This window comes from Falco rusticolus, chromosome 7 (genome assembly GCF_015220075.1).
Source record: "Falco rusticolus isolate bFalRus1 chromosome 7, bFalRus1.pri, whole genome shotgun sequence".
Taxonomy (NCBI): Eukaryota; Metazoa; Chordata; class Aves; order Falconiformes; family Falconidae; genus Falco; species Falco rusticolus.
Genome location: NC_051193.1, coordinates 54,029,151 through 54,045,331, shown reverse-complemented (window position 1 = coordinate 54,045,331; position 16,181 = coordinate 54,029,151). Strand labels below are relative to the sequence as shown.

Sequence of the window (16,181 nt, the reverse complement as noted above, 5' to 3'; positions counted from 1 at the left end):
TCTGAGCATTCTGGTAATCAGTCTTCCATTTTTTCTGTATTGGTTATGACATCTGGGGATCACAACTGGACAATAGTCAAGCTATATGGTATACTACAGATGTGTAGGAAAGCACAGTGATACTTTCTGATTCATTTTGTATTCCCTTTCATAATTGTTCCTAATAATCTATTTGATATCTGACCAGTATGGAGCATTGAGCTGTTGCTTTAATGGAAGACTACTACTTCTCTCATTCCTGAATAGTAACTGACCAGAACCACATAAGCAGAGTTAAGACTTTTTCCCAGTTAAATAATTTTTTAAATATTTTTCTTAAGATAGCATTACATAAACGTAGTTAGTATTGTATAATGGAGAACATTTTATTGTCAATGTTTCAAATACTGCAAACATTTAATTTTCCATTATATAGCATGTGTACATAGTAGGAGTCCATCTGAGATTAAAGATCTAAAAATCTTAAAGATAAAGTAGAAAATAAAGATGTGAACTTCAATATGTTACACAAGCAAAGATATAAGCAACAGCAAAAGCCATAACAATCATAATGCAAAACAGAAATATCCAGTATGTGAAATGGCTGAAGTTATTTGTTGCACTCCCTTTTCTCCAAAATTCTATAAATAAAAACAAAATCCCACCTAATCAAAGATATGAGTGTCATTACAATCTTTTTGAGCCACAAAACTGGCTGATCAGCTTATTAATCTGCTTCTAACCATGTCCTGAAATAGACATAATCATTAAAATCATCTGTTTTGGTGAAGTGCAGGCAGAAGAGTACACACTATCAGAGAGCTCGTTAACTGAAATGTTAGTGTATCTTCAGAATTTTTTATCATTTGAGTATTTATTTAGTCTTAAACTGTTAACTACAGTCTATTGCTATAACTGAAAAATGGAGTATTTTTCTGATAAACGAAACCCAGTTAGTTATGAAAGAAATCATCAAGGTAATACACAACATTAAAGTAATTACCTTTATAAGACAATCAAGCAGAGAGATATTAATGTTTCTTTAAATACCATCTCCGTTTTCTTTTATTTTCAGGTAGTTTCCCTGTTTTTCAAGCTGGTAACTGTACTCCACACACAGTCTTACACTTCATATTCTTCATCCTACCATTTTCATGTCTCTTTCAGGATTACATTCAACTCAATTTGTTCTTCCCCAGAAATATTAAATAAGACAGAAGCATTTTTAAATATTTAATTAAGTTGGCATCAGAACAAAGAAATGTTTCAGAGAGAAATACAGTTCTGATGAGAAACATTTCCATGTAAAAGAGAACATTAGTCATGGAAAAGCATTCTGAATCCAGCTGGACTCATTGCACAAAAAGATGAATCTGTAACAGCTCAGTTATGGTACTGTAGGATAATTAAAGTCAGTTGTTAAAGATTTCGAAGTCAGAGCATAGTTCCTATACCCTGCCAAAGCATCTATCTGTGGCAGAAGGCAGCTCTCCCATTGAGCCAGTGGTGATCAAGTATTCGCATTTTGAAAGTTATACCTAATGCAATTCTTAGAGGAAAAGAGTGCATAGCTTTATGATACACAACACTAAGCTAATTTTAATTACTTCTAAATTATAAAGGAAAATACAAGCAGATGATTTACACACTAACAATTTTTCCCAATGCTCACCATCACTAATGCATTATATCCTTCTCCACCACAACAGATGAAATCCATATCTGGATTCAGGGAAATCAGAATGAATTTCAGCACAAATTTTTAAAAGAAAGATTAATGTCACTTACATCAGCCTCATCTCCAAAGGAAAGGACATCCATGTTCCAAATCAGACTTGTGTCCCATAACAACTAGACTCATTCAAAATAAATTCTGTGCATTCAGGATTTTTTTCAGCCCTCTCCTGGCACCTTAATTTAAAAAGCCAAACTTTAAAAAAAACAAATTCCTAAGAAACCAGTATTGCAGTGCATTCAAATTTGCACCCCAATTGCATCTGTGCAAACATCTTTATCTAGCAATTAGGTTCATGGAATTTACCTCTGTTAGAGGAAAAGCAGTGATACAATCTAAGCTGAAACTCTGAATAAAAGAAATCAATAGAAATTTATCTTAGACTTCAACAATACTAGACTAGCACTATCAGTTTTGAATACTACAAATTCCCAGTCTCACCAACAAATATTTTGACTTTCACAGTGTTCACAGAATATGTGTGAGGGTGAATAACTAAGGATAATTGCCACTTATTTAATTCATTCTATTAGTAAGTTAAATGTGTCCCACTTCTAACTGCTTTTACAGAGTGTAACAGCCTTCTAGTGCTGACAGCTCATTTACTTCCTCCTTTAGTTGCTGTGGTCAATTGAAGAAAATTGAAAGTCTTGCCATTAAACGCTGGAAATTAAACCCAACAAAGTGCAGACGACCAGAACTCTTAGTGCCTTTGTCTTGCATGAGGCATTCATGCTAACATATCACAATACAATACCTTCTTTTAGCAAAAGCCATCATTCAATTTATTTCCTCAGACCCTTTCTGGTAGGGTATCAGTTGCCTTTGTTCAGGTAACTCAAAAGACATTGATTACAAAGAATTCTAGTATCTTTTTGTGACCTACCTATTTTCTGATACCAGATACCAGATGTTTCAAGAACAAGTTTTTTAAAAAGCAAATTAATTAAAACTTCCATTTTATAACAATATTAGGGGATATTGATCATGATAAACAAGCCTGTTTTAAAATAGCCATGAGCTGCAATGAACTTAGAACAATTTCTTGAAAAAAAAAAAAAAAAGGTAATTTTTCCTGTCTTTTGACAAGCTCTCTAAACTCAAAATAGTCATTAATTTCTCAGCTACCACTGCACATTACTTCCTGTTTTTTTGAAAAAGCAACTGTTAAAGGAATTTGAAAGCAAAAGGTGTTGAGATTTAACTCACATAACCAAATTCAGAACTTGACCTGTTTTTATTGCTATGTATGAAAAGTGATTTTTTTACCTACCAAAACAAAAAAAACCCATAACCTAGAACACAGGACTAAAGGCTAGACCCGGTATGAAGTTTCCACAGTAGGCTGTCAAGATCAGAAGATCAGACAACTATTTAATCCTCCACTTACCACCCAAAAAAAAAAAAAAAAAAAAAGTTAACAGCTGAAATTCTATGTAAATATGAACAGTGCTAGATACAAGCAGATTGCACCTATCGAATCAGACTTCATGAAGAACTTAACACTGGCTTGCCTAAAATCTGGACCACAATGAAACTAAGACAAGCACTAGACACCCTGTCCTCTGCTGAGAGGAGCAGCTCTGGACAAGCAAAGAAACAGGAATGAAGGCACCTCCGGGATTTTGGAGTCAACTGGGAAGGCACCTGGAACTCAAGACACTTCTGGAATTAGAGAGCTGCAGAGTGGGAGGGTCTGCTTTTATTGTTTATTTTGTCGGGTTTTTTTACATTAGTTTTGCATTTATGCAATTAGTGTCTTTATAAATCCAGTTTTAAACAAGTAAAGCCTCCTACTCAATTCAATTTATATTTCTTCTGCTTAGCTCTTTCTCTAAATTTATAAAACCACCTTTAAATAGTCCTATTCTTTGGCAGCCTTTATTAAAATGACTCACATGCTTAAGCTTATCTGAACAACAACAACAAAAAACTAAAAAATTTAAAAAAAAAAGACAAATGGAATCCTGTGTTTCCTGGAACTACAGTGTCTGAAAACCCTTCACATGCTGCAAAGCAAAAGTTGAAGGGCAACTGCTTTTCACTAATGAAGGGCAAATTACAGAATTAATGATCTCTTTTTGGTTGTTAAGTTTAACACTATTCAAAAAGATAACGCATTACTCTTTAATAAGCATACACATAAATGCCAAGTTTCTATTCAAATACGTCTCAGCTTTTACCCGAAAAGGAAGCAACAACCACCACTTGGACAAATGTGCCCAAAGAGAGCTCATTATCATAGGCAGTCGCATTAACTTCAAGCTGATGTCTCACAACCGCGAACACAAATCCAGCAGCAATCATCGGCAAGCTCAGGTCCCTGAACCTGGTTACCGGGTAACTGCACTTCCCTAAGCCATTAACCACTAGAGGGGGTCACGTCTCACACATTAAATATCCCACTTGGTTAGTTATCAACATCAAGATGCGACTCCTCGGGAACTGTCAAGAGCAACAGCAAATACTACTATAAGTAAAACAAAACCTGAAGTTCAGAAAGAAGTCAATACAAAAAAATGACATTAAAGTGTCTTTAGAAAAAGAAAAAAAACGCACAGGTATTTTAGCCATTCAAAGAGATGTTTTTCATACAAAAAAGTGTGTTTCTCATACACCAGCAACTAAAAACACAGTTTTGCCAATGTACACTCTTACACTATGATATACCTGTTTTGGCTATAAACTTTAAATTTTACAGAAGTAAACAAGTCTTTTGCAAATTAGTGCAAAATAAGAATGGTGGTATTTCATCTTTATTTCCCCCATTATAGCAGGGGCAACATTACTGCGGCAGGGGATAAACTGGAGTCATCTATGCACAAAATTAAAACAATCATTTCTCAGGGCTGTGACCTCACAGGTTCTTAACACTGCTAGCAAGGGGGAAAGACAAAGGCCATACAATTTCAATCTATTTTCTACAGTCTTCAACATTGCTTATTCATCACTTCTTTATCTTTCAGACCATAAGAGGCATTTTTGGAATCCAGAGATTAAAAAAAACTAATTCTAATTCCCAAAGCTGAATTATCATGGGCAATGTCTTGCTATACTCACTAAACCACTGAGGCCCTCATGCAGTTAAAAAAACATCTGAGTTACCAATTCCTGCATATTAAATTTCTTATTGAAAGTGTGGAATCAACAAATGTTAAAAACAAGACAGTCCTTGAATTATATACCACTTAAAATAGCAACATATTATTTTTCCATATGATTTCCGTAGCCAAAGATTTCACTTTTAACACATACATTTGAGAACAAACAGACGATACTAAAGAAAAACACAAAAAAAATTACAAATATAGAGGCATGCTGTATTTTCATTTACATCAGATCTCAACACACACTTCAAACAAGAAATCTGCAACATAAAATCTGTTCTGTACTATACCTGATATATCTGGCTTGAAGGTTTTGAGCAAGAGCTGGAAATTGCAGAAAAATCCCCATCCGATAGCAGTACTTGAAGCTTTATGTCTATCTCATTTAGGTGAAAATCCATCAGTTCAGGTGTATACCCTTCTCCTGGTGCTAGCCAGCCAGACAAATCCTCCTATTGAAAGATACAGAAAATATTTAATCCTCATTCCCACAGGAAACAGATTGTAAAGGCAATTACACATCAAGTGTATTTTTCAAATAAACTGTACTTAAGAACAAAATTATAGTTTTCATCTACCTCAGTGTATAGCTGAAATCTGCCAAATATTCATGCACCTAGCAGACTCAAAAGCAGATGTGGACAGAAAAATTAGAGACATAAATTTTTCATTTTTAAATATAACCAATCAGCAACTTAAATATACATATTTAAAATCCATTTATCTACATCTACATGCATTATTAAAATGTCACAGCAAAAAAGGTGTTGTGTTGACCTAAACAGACTTCTGCTATTATTTTATTTATTTCTATAAAAGTCCAAAGCCTGTATCCTCAATGACTAGCCACTCGGAAGCCCCAAAATGAAATGGCTTAAAGCCAGATGCTTTGCCTCCATGCCAAAGAGCAGATAGGTCCCAAGTTCCCCATCCGTTCTTCTGAAGGTATGCAACTCTCCTGATCAAGTTCTCTTATGCCCAAGAGAGACACTTTGGATAGCTAACCTCTTTTTTTTTTTTTAAGTCAAACCTTTAGAACAGCCTCAGGCCATGTATATCGTAACTCCCTTCCATGGATGCCAATTCTTCCCTTGTTGCAATTTCTGTGTATGTTCAGCATGGCAGTCCCAGCTCCCTTTTGAACGGCTAATTGCTTGTCATGGTCTAACCTGCATATAGACCTTGCTGTTCAGTGCTGCACAGAAAGCATCATTTTTAGATGCCACTGACATGAAAATCAATTTAGGAGTGTTGTGCTCTTCTGCAAGATGGAGGAGAAGATAGAGATGAGGAGGAAAGTGTATGGCAGACATAGATCCACCAGTCCTAAGACACAATATACAAAGAATATGCTATACACTCACATCTTCAATGCTAATATGGAAGTGGAAAAGCACAGCCCTCAAACTGCACTGTCCTCAACATCATCCTAAATCACTTCTGTTATGCCTTGTGTCTCAGCACTCCTTGTTTGTACCTGGAGGCACCATATTACAGCTTAAGTCCAAGGAACTGTACAGAGAGTTGACCATATACTGAACTTGAGATAACAAGATATTTTTTGCTTTTTTAAAAGACAAATGCAAGTCAACAGGCATAAAAATGAGACATTCTCAATCACGCTGAACACATCTTGTTAGAATCCCCCAACGAACCTGCATCTCACAGTCTGGCAGCAAATGCAGAGACTCACCTATTGCGGTACACACCCAATCACACCTGTACACTACTCCCTCCTGTCCTCTGAAAGAAGTGGAAGCAACAGACTCCCATGCAAGTCAAAGAAGGAAATAAAACCAGCAGCTATATCTAATAGGACAACTGCTTTCCATCTGATAAGGAGTCAAAAAGAGAGAAAGCCTGATCAAAACCAGACTTGGAATGAAACTGCAGAGGTTCATGCTATGGAAGAAACCACCTGGAGCCAAATCTCAAAATGAGGATACAAGACATAATGTGACACTTGCAACGTATCACCAAAGAAGAAAACATGGCATCCATAGGAAAGTGAAGGAACTGCTCTGAGAGAAGTAGCTGCCGCCCTTCTCCACCCTCAGTGTGCTATCACAGAAACACTGGGAGAGACAGAGCACAGAGTTCTTTTCCTGGTTGTGCTTTACATGACTTTTTCCTCTTGATAGCAGTAACATCTGACTAACCAACATGAATATGTGCTCCTAGCACAGACAGTTGCATGTTATGAGTAAGCTTGGCCCACTTAAACAAATGAGCTTGTATTCACAAACAGCTGCAGGTTCTCCACAGCAACCTGGCACTACTGTCTCACACTCAGGGAAGCAAGTCTGCACAACCACCATTCACCAGGAATGACACTAGAAGATTACATCTCTGTCCTGACTGCAAAGAAACACCAAGTAAGACCTCAGAAGGGCAGCGCAGGGGTGTGGGGAGAGGACATGAGTGTATTGCTGGTTTTCTTTCTTTTTCCTAACAGAAGGAGGCCAGCACCTTGCCCTGAGACTTCAACATCTGTCTTGCAAGGGATTCATGTCCACCACTCCTTTACAGCTTCCAGATTAGTCCTCTGGCTACTCAAGCAGCCACATCCACACAAGAGCAGGAAATATCAGCTTCTAATCACAATACCACTGCTATGAGGTCATTCCTGGTTCATTCTCACTACCCTAAAGCACACTGGCTGCAAAAAGAAAAAAGCATACCCCAAACACCTGTCATAAATTACCTCCATACTAAATAAAATTTAAAAAAAAAAAAGAAAAGGGAGTCATCTCTTTTGTGGGGAAAAAAAATAATTAGTTCTTCTAATGCTGTCTCATACAAGTATGATGATGACACAACTAGTAAGCCTGACTGGACATGACCCGACTCAAGAAGAGCCACTCAGAAATGTCTCTAGAAGCTTGCCAGCTTTGTGGAAGCATCTGTTTAGATGGGACAATGACCATCATAACACAAGTATCCAGTGTGGTACTACACTTGTGCCATGTTAACTACTTTCTCTTAACGAAGAGCACAGTGCAAACACACAAAAATGACTGTACGGGAGTCAGTTAAACTGCAGCTGGGCTCATTAGTTACAGCTCAGTGTCCATATCCCATGCTTTCATATCCCATGCTCCAAGTAACCAAATTACTCCAGTAGCCACTTCACTCCATGGTTAAATGGACTCACACATTCCCTTTTGTATTTTCAAGATGACTTTGCTTGGAAAATAAGCTTCTGTCCTGTCAATGTTTCCCGTGTGTTAACTCAGAACAATACTTTTATAATAGCACAGTCAGTGCTTATTACTGTGGAACATCTGAAACAAATTATACCCCTACAGCTTTGATGGTCAGCATCATTATGTACTTCTAAAATATTTTAAATACTCGTAAAACACTTCTTTAAAAAAAGTGAGAATTGCTGTTTGGATATTTGACATATTTAGTAGTACAAGTCAAATGAAGTTATCTAATCCATGTTCCACTATACAGAGGAATTCATACAACACAGCCAGCTCTGCCTTGATTGATAACCTCCAAAACATTGCTTTAGCCAATGTGGTTGCACCAGCTTTTTAAAAGGCAGAATGAAATCAGAGAAAGGGGCCATCAGCCGGACAGTTACCTGGGCCAGCTTGAAGCAGTCTAGATTACTCATTAGCTGATAATTTCCTTATGATCTTTGTTATAAAGCAGCCACAGGAAATGCCTCACCCATAATATAATTCAAATATGGGAGAGGAAGAAACCATCTCCAGACTAGACAGGTTTAAGTAACTATTATCCTTTCTTTTATTCTCCTTTGGCAGTAGACTTAAGAGCTGTTTTCTTTAAAGAGATGATCTAGTACAGACTAGACTAATCCACAAACTACCATTCCCATTCTTGTCCACTGTATGAAGAACATACAGCAACATACATATCCTGTGTAGTGATCTATTTAATACTTGATATAAACAGTAAAATCTCTATAGATACATGCCCACAGGATAGTGACATGAATCAAATAAAACATTTAGATAAGTGTTATACTTTTCCGTTGCCTTGATGCCTTGAGAATTAGTGGGGAAAAAAAGGCATACGTTGCTAGTCAGAATTTGCATTACCTGTTCTGGTTAAGTACCTCTAAATTTTGTCAAGGACACTAGCTTAAAGAAAAAGAAAACCTAAAAACTATGTATTGTGAGAGAAGTCTTTTGCAATCCGTAAAATAATAAATTATTTTAAAAAAGACACTCCTCTCTAGGTCAGAATGCTATGATGTTTACTAACAGAAGGCTGTTTAAAACATCTTCAGATCTTTAAATGTTGATATTTATCAAATGAAGGACCATCTCCTCAAATCGAAACACATCCTTGATCAGGAAAGAAGAACAGAAGAGACAGTATAATTAATCAAACACCAACCTTTCCAACAAGAGGAGGAAAACAAAATAAATAAACAAAAAACATCACAAACCCAACACCACAACCCTCTCCCTACACTTCATTCTTATTCAAAGGCTGAAGTACAATTTCAGCTGAATATTTTTTCACCCTTACATGGGATCATAATGCCAAACTTGTTGCAAGCAGATCTAATAGAATACCTTGAATCTTCTCCTAAATGCGCAGACAAAAGATTAATTAAATAATTAAATAATGATCCAGTGAGCTTTAACTTTGTTCTTCTAATACGCAACAAATTAAAAGTACAATAAAAATCAACTCTCCTAACCAGTAGGTCTACATTAGACCAAAGAGATTTCCACTGCATTTTCTTAAACACTAAACCACACCTGCCAAGCCAAACATCTCTGTGCAATGTCATTAACTGCTGAGCATTTTACAGATAAATAAGTCAACCTGCAAGCTTACTGTTCATGCCCACAAATATTAAATAAGCTATGCAAAGCAAGGGAATAAACATCAGGACAACAGGAAAACTGGTGCAATCTTACAGAAGTTGAAGTTTTTAATCTCATGAACACAAGTACTCATTGTGACTGATAGTTTAAACCTTTGCATACCAATGATCAGCAGAGGTTATGTCTTCTGTGCTTCTACTTTATGTTACTAACTGTGAAAGAACAGTTACTTTTAAAATACTGCACATTTATATAATCTTAGTAATTTGTCCATTAGGTTTTCCTGACTGATATGGACAGACTCCACTTTTATCTGCCCTACAAAGCTCCGAAAATACCAAAACATAGTGTACATTTACTAGTTTCCCTAGATTAAAGTTTTGGACCACAGACCAAATGAGTTTCAATCTAGAAATCACACTGAAGTTGGGTAAATTGCACATTTGTTTAAGGTCACAAACCATGGGTTGGTTAGTTCTCTGTTTCCATAACCAGTTTGGATTCAGATAATGATAATCTTGAGCTCACCTCCCTACCCCATATCCTGAAATGGTAATTTATAAGGACAGATTTTAGACTCATTTTAGAAAAGAGTAATGAAGAGAATCACCTCTTGGATGTCTTTACCTCCTTATTAGAAAATAACCCAAAATAAAATAGGGGAAGAGATAATTTTAAAAAATAATACATTGTATTTGCTTTTGTTTCTTTCTCTCACTCCTAAGTTCTTATTTAACATACTGAAAAATAATTTAGTCCAGATCATTTTTAGCTATATACATTAAACATAAACAGGACCTTGGATATATTTTGTTCATTCTACACAGAGTTCACATCTTTCTTCTTAGGCACTGTGATTCAGTGTATACTTACAAATGCTGTGAAAAAATTTGTAACATTAACTATAGATGTCACAATGTACACTTTATGTAAAACAATTTAGAATGATTATCTAATTTCTTGACACAAAGCAAGCATTTTCCCAATATTTCTTCTTGTTTATTAAAATGCAGGTTTCTTGAAGCATTATATCAAGTTTACATGTTTGAGGATGTTCATTCTGTGAAAACATGTATCTTTAGCATGTTTAATAACATATATAGTTAAAAAGTACTGTAAGTTCCTAGCAGAATTCATTTTTCAAACTAAATTTTATCTTCCCATCCTGGCAGCCTTATGATCACTTCTGAAAAACAGAGGCCCCAAGAACACCTTCACTATAATAGTCCCCTCAAAGCAGTAAGAAATAAAGACCATCTGCTAGTAACTGGGAGATCAAAAGACCGTTTGATGTCTTTATGTTACTGGGAATCATTTTGTGGCACAGACTCTCCTAGAAGCTGTGACTGGTGGGACAACCAAGCATTTTTTTACTCTCTATGGGGAAAGGTATTTCTATCTACTTCAGCTCTTGCTATCCACTGCAGTATGCAGACTGTATGCTGTTTAACAACTTTACGTTAAAGCATAAATGCCTAATACTTAAGCAGACTTTGGCTCTTCTGTATACTTTTAAGACTGAGTTGGAAGCTCCACAAAGATATGTTATCTTTCTAAATGGACACATAAGCTCCATATTTCCCCAACTGTTACATTCTGAAGTTCATGTCCTCACAAAACTCTTGGAGTTTTTTATAAGTAGTTGCTGGCCCTTCTACCTGAGGCTAGCTACTCAGATTGATAGGCCCCAACTTCACTTTTTATGTAAAGAAAACAGGTCATTGTCTTCTAAGTGTGCTTCTAAGGCTCCTTCCACTGTGTCTAACTTTTAAGTTCTGCTATTTTTCTGAGGCCAAGTGTGTCCAAGTGTTGGTAAAATGAACAAAGCCACCAATGAAAATTCATTCTTGGAAACAATGCCAATTGGATTTGTTCAGCTATTCTCTCGCATCTCAGCAGATTAGTTCATGGTAGGACTAAAATCAAATCAAATTTAGATTTACGACAAAAATAAGCCAAATACAACAGGACCGGACAAATTAAAGTTGCCATACCTCAAGACCTTGAAATTCAATTCCATCTTCTGTATCCTTCAATAGTTCAACTAGCCTTTTCCTTTCTCTCTCAAGCATAACAACCTGGTTTCCTGGATCTTTTGCTAGCTGAAATATTTAGAAAAATAAAAAACAGACTTTAGAACTCCATTAGCTCAAACAGCACCAGAACAAAGATTTTTAAAGCTTGTCAAATTAACATCCAAATCTTGCTTATTGGCATAATAGAAATTATCCCTCTGACAGAAAAATCTAGCAGCCTACATATAATAAATTGATAATCTTGTAACAGTCTTTGACATAGCAGGAAGGCAGATATTTTTCATTGGATGAAAAATCATTATAGCTACTAGGTCTTACAGAAAAAAAAAAGGGGGGGGGGCATGAAAATCAAGACATCTATTTTCTGTCATACAGAAGTCCTCTGTAAATAAGGGTCCCACACCTACTATACATGAACAATCTGCATACCTATGCATAAGAACACCTGCCTTTAACTTCATGGGAAATACATTTAAGGAAAGTCTTAGGAGATATTTGCCTTCAAAACAAGCTATACCTAGGCACAAACAGAATAATTTTATTTCCAGTACTCTAGCAAATTCATAGAAGCAGTATTATCCCCACCAATATGAACATTCAGGATGAGAACTATCTTATACAATACTCCACTATGAACAACACTTTTTACAGCAAGTTTTTTTTTCATTTATGCCTAATTAGCTTTTAAGTTCCTGGTTTAAAAAAAAGTCTTCAGAAATACTTATATACTATTTTTTAGTTAACATTTACCAAAATGCTTATGAAGTTATGCTTTAATGCTTACCTCAACGTTCTTTTTAATGAAATCCTGATTGCCTTTATTTTTGCTATGCATGTTTTCTGCTTGATTAAGAAATTCATTTCTTTCTAATTCACTTGGGTAATCTGAAGTTTGAGGAAGAAAAGTTGCTAAGTTATGATCATTCCTTTTCTGATTCAATGAGCACTATAATAACAGCAATCCCATTTAAATCTTTAATAAACATATAAAGTGGATAGATAAACCTTTTATATGCTGTTTTCATTATTTATATAATCTATATTGCTATATTTAAAACATAACTATTGTCAAAATCTAATCTCACTTTTAAGCTTTTATTATATGAGATCACTCAGTGTTGCAAAGGCTAAAATACTTTTGGATTCCCGACCTCAAAAATGTTAAACATGGTGGCTTTAAAAGCCACAGCATTCCTTTGAACCCTATCATTGTTTCAGTTTTATCATCAGTACAAAATCAGACAATAGTTTTTTTGAAAACCACAGAACTATTTGGAGACATATCAAGTACATTTTTTAAAATAAAACAGCTGAAGAACAGATGATATAGTTGATATTATTATAACACAGCTTATAAAACATTTTTTTTTAAAAATAAAATTCATCATAGAGCTGTAAAGCTACTAAACTGCCACATGATATTCTGACAACATCACATGTATGGGTTTTTTTCAACAATGGGTTTCTATCCATCATACAAAAATGCGTACAAGTTCTGTTTTTCAGAGACTTTTACCAGTTTTAAAACAGCAATTCCCTTTACAAACAACAAATATATATCATATTAAATAAAAATTCTAAGCAAATACAACCAACTTCTAAGTCTCAAAAACTACTTCAAAAGTAGGCATGGTACATTTTACTTTTATGGAAAGTAGAGAATTGAAAAATAGGTGGGGTATTTGCCTACAAAACCCCCCAATTCAACATGTTAGATAACAGAAGATAGACTACGGAAGTTTACATGGAAGTAACTACTTCTCAGAGTGAGGAGATTGAAAGCAGACTCCCAAAGCTGTTAAATAAATTTCATGTATCCTTTTACACGCTATGGATAAAAAAATCTGTGTAACATTCTTACCAACCAGACTTACTCTCAAATTGCAAGTAAACCCTAAAGGACTGAGGTGTTGGATCTGACCAAGAACACCCTGTCACAGTTCAAATGCACAACTGTTTACTGAGAGCATTCCAAACTATCTATAACATTACCGGGTAACATCCCGAATCTATCAAGGAACTGGATCATTTAAGAATTTACCAATCAATATAAATATGGCAACTTCTATCCTGAAATGAGCAAAACACTACACCAAACACCAACACAACATGCAACATACATGAAACGTTACTTCTAAGCTACTCTAATGTAGAATAAGCTTTTTTTTTAGAGGGATGTATCACACAGAACAACTCAGAACATTCAATAAAGAAGGGACATACAGGGATCACTGGGACAAGGAATACTCTGAAGATCGCCATGGGTAAGTAAAAGAGAGGCTGCAGCTCAACAAATTTTGCATATGAGTTTTGGTAGCTTTGGTACAAATTTCAAAGATTTGGTACAAATCTTGATGAGGCTGCTAAAGTAATATTATAAAACTAATAAATACATGCTTCTTCACAAGTTAAGCTCCTCTTGTTCAGGGTCTGTCTTATGACAACTGTTAGACATCCAAAAGCCACCAAAAACATGTCTTAGCTATTCAGAAACTATATCAAAAGTCTCCAGAAGAAATAGTAAAAGTCAGTTCAATAATTTATTGTTCTAAGTTCTCTCCATTACATGTGTTCCCACACCAGGAGAATGTAGAACATCTCAAAATGGTGCAAACAACAGCAACTCCCAACCATGCCTCTACCAGGAACTTCAGAAGTCATCGCTGTCCTGCATACTAGCAATGAAACCTGCCATTGCTATTCAAGTACACTCCAGCACAACTCAGAAATTGTGAAGGTGGAAGCTGAGAGTTGAGCTTCGTTTTAAGGGAGGAATGAAGACACATGGCAGGAAGACAAAGAAATCAAAGCACAGTGTTGCTCTGACCCAGTGTGAAGAACATTTAATAACACAGAGGTAACATACTGATGAACTAAGACAACTGATAAAACGATAAGGGAGCTGAGGTCCAGGTTTAAGAATTAAAACATACAGTCACATTCTAAAAAGTGCAGAGTTTCTGCTGCCATCAATAGCTCAACCTTAAGGAATGCCTGTGTATTATGTCCTTGTCATGTTAGCCAGTCACCAGGAAGATAGAGTCATTCTGTTTACATAGAATGGTAGATGACAAAGAAATAAACAATTGCAGCTGATAGCAATGGCAGCTGAAGCTATTCTTCTTATGTCACAACACATGCGAGAAGTTACTCAACCATACAAATTTGAATTTCAAATAGGGAAAGAACAGAGGCACAAAAGCACAATTCCATTTATTTTAAAATGTTGGACACACTACACTAGTACCAGCATCTGAAACCTCTATACGGTGCACATAAACAAGTGATGTCTAAAAGAATCAGTACAGATGTTTCATTTTTGCCAGAAAGTACTTAATCCATAAAAGCAATGCAGCCTTTACAATAATCACCATAACAAAATATAAAGTTGTACAAAGATCTAGGTTTCTCACAATGTCCATACAAATTTCCCCTAAAAACAGAAGTTACAGAACAGTTGAAACTGTACACAGCACCACTCTTCATTTTTAGATGGTTTCTTGAATATAAGCCTATTAATGAAAGTTGCAGTACCTTAGAATAACAGCAATGACAAGTTTTTAAAGAATTTCTGTGAAGAACCAATGATACATTTTACAATGAATCGGTTACACACCTCATCATTTTGCAATGGAAGATTTTTATAAACAGAAAAGTAAGTTTTCTTAGCATATCAAATAAAACATTTTATAAGTCACAAAAAATTATTCTCCTTTATCATTTGTAAAATAAAAACTGTTGCCATTCCACTAAGCAGTCTTGCTTTTTCTGATTTCATTGGCCTAGCCACAAAGGCCAAGTCATCTTTATCAACCCTTGTACATGTTGTTTTGCCATATCTCGAAATATAAACTACACAATTAATAAAGCTTACCATGATTATGGTGGATTTCATGGCAATCATAATCTTCTGGATTAATTTCTGTGTGAAATACTGAAGTACATATTTCATCTTCATTAGCATGGGAGGGATCTGCAAAGAATTTTTTCAGTAAAATTTAATTAAAATTTATTTCAAGAAGATCTAGTTTCATGTGTATCATACTATAAGGTCTCACATGTGAAAGTTAAAAGGAATTTACCTGGGTAAGTTACATAACCACCACATTTCTCAAGAAATAAAGACAGGGTGAAAGTATAAGGTGTCTCATGAATAGTTATGCTGTTTCACATGGCTGTGTTTTGTTTTTAGCAACTAGTCCCCATACAGAATAAATGATTGCATTCTAGAAGATACAGCCCAAGGCCCTAAAGTTCAAAAGCCTCTACAGACACCATGTGGTAAGTCATCTAGAACTTTGAATGAGAATAAAGTATCCACGTTTTCACAGCTGGTGTCTGCCTGTGCATGAATTATTAGACTTCCAGTGGCTTATGTCAAGGTTATAATCTAGGGGGGAAAAAAAGTGTTCAAACATCCTAGCATGCAAGAGTTATTTCAGTTACTCAAATAAAATATCATGACTGATTTTGACACATATCAACTGAAAAGTATAAGTTAGACCATTAA

The 16,181-nt window shown here is 35.5% G+C and overlaps 1 protein-coding gene across 7 annotated transcripts in view; it reads right to left on the bottom strand.

The window, feature by feature from the left end:
• The window catches only part of FSIP1 (fibrous sheath interacting protein 1), an 89,157-nt gene that overhangs the window by 63,028 nt on the left and 9,948 nt on the right, over positions 1-16,181 (bottom strand). For all 7 annotated transcript variants that reach the window (XM_037395461.1, XM_037395462.1, XM_037395457.1 and 4 more), the window contains 4 exons: positions 15,546-15,644; positions 12,456-12,556; positions 11,630-11,737; positions 5,112-5,273 (listed from right to left, as the gene is read on the bottom strand). In XM_037395461.1, coding sequence (XP_037251358.1) covers positions 5,112-5,273; positions 11,630-11,737; positions 12,456-12,556; positions 15,546-15,644 — 470 coding nt within the window. The remainder of the gene's footprint in view (positions 1-5,111; positions 5,274-11,629; positions 11,738-12,455; positions 12,557-15,545; positions 15,645-16,181) is intronic.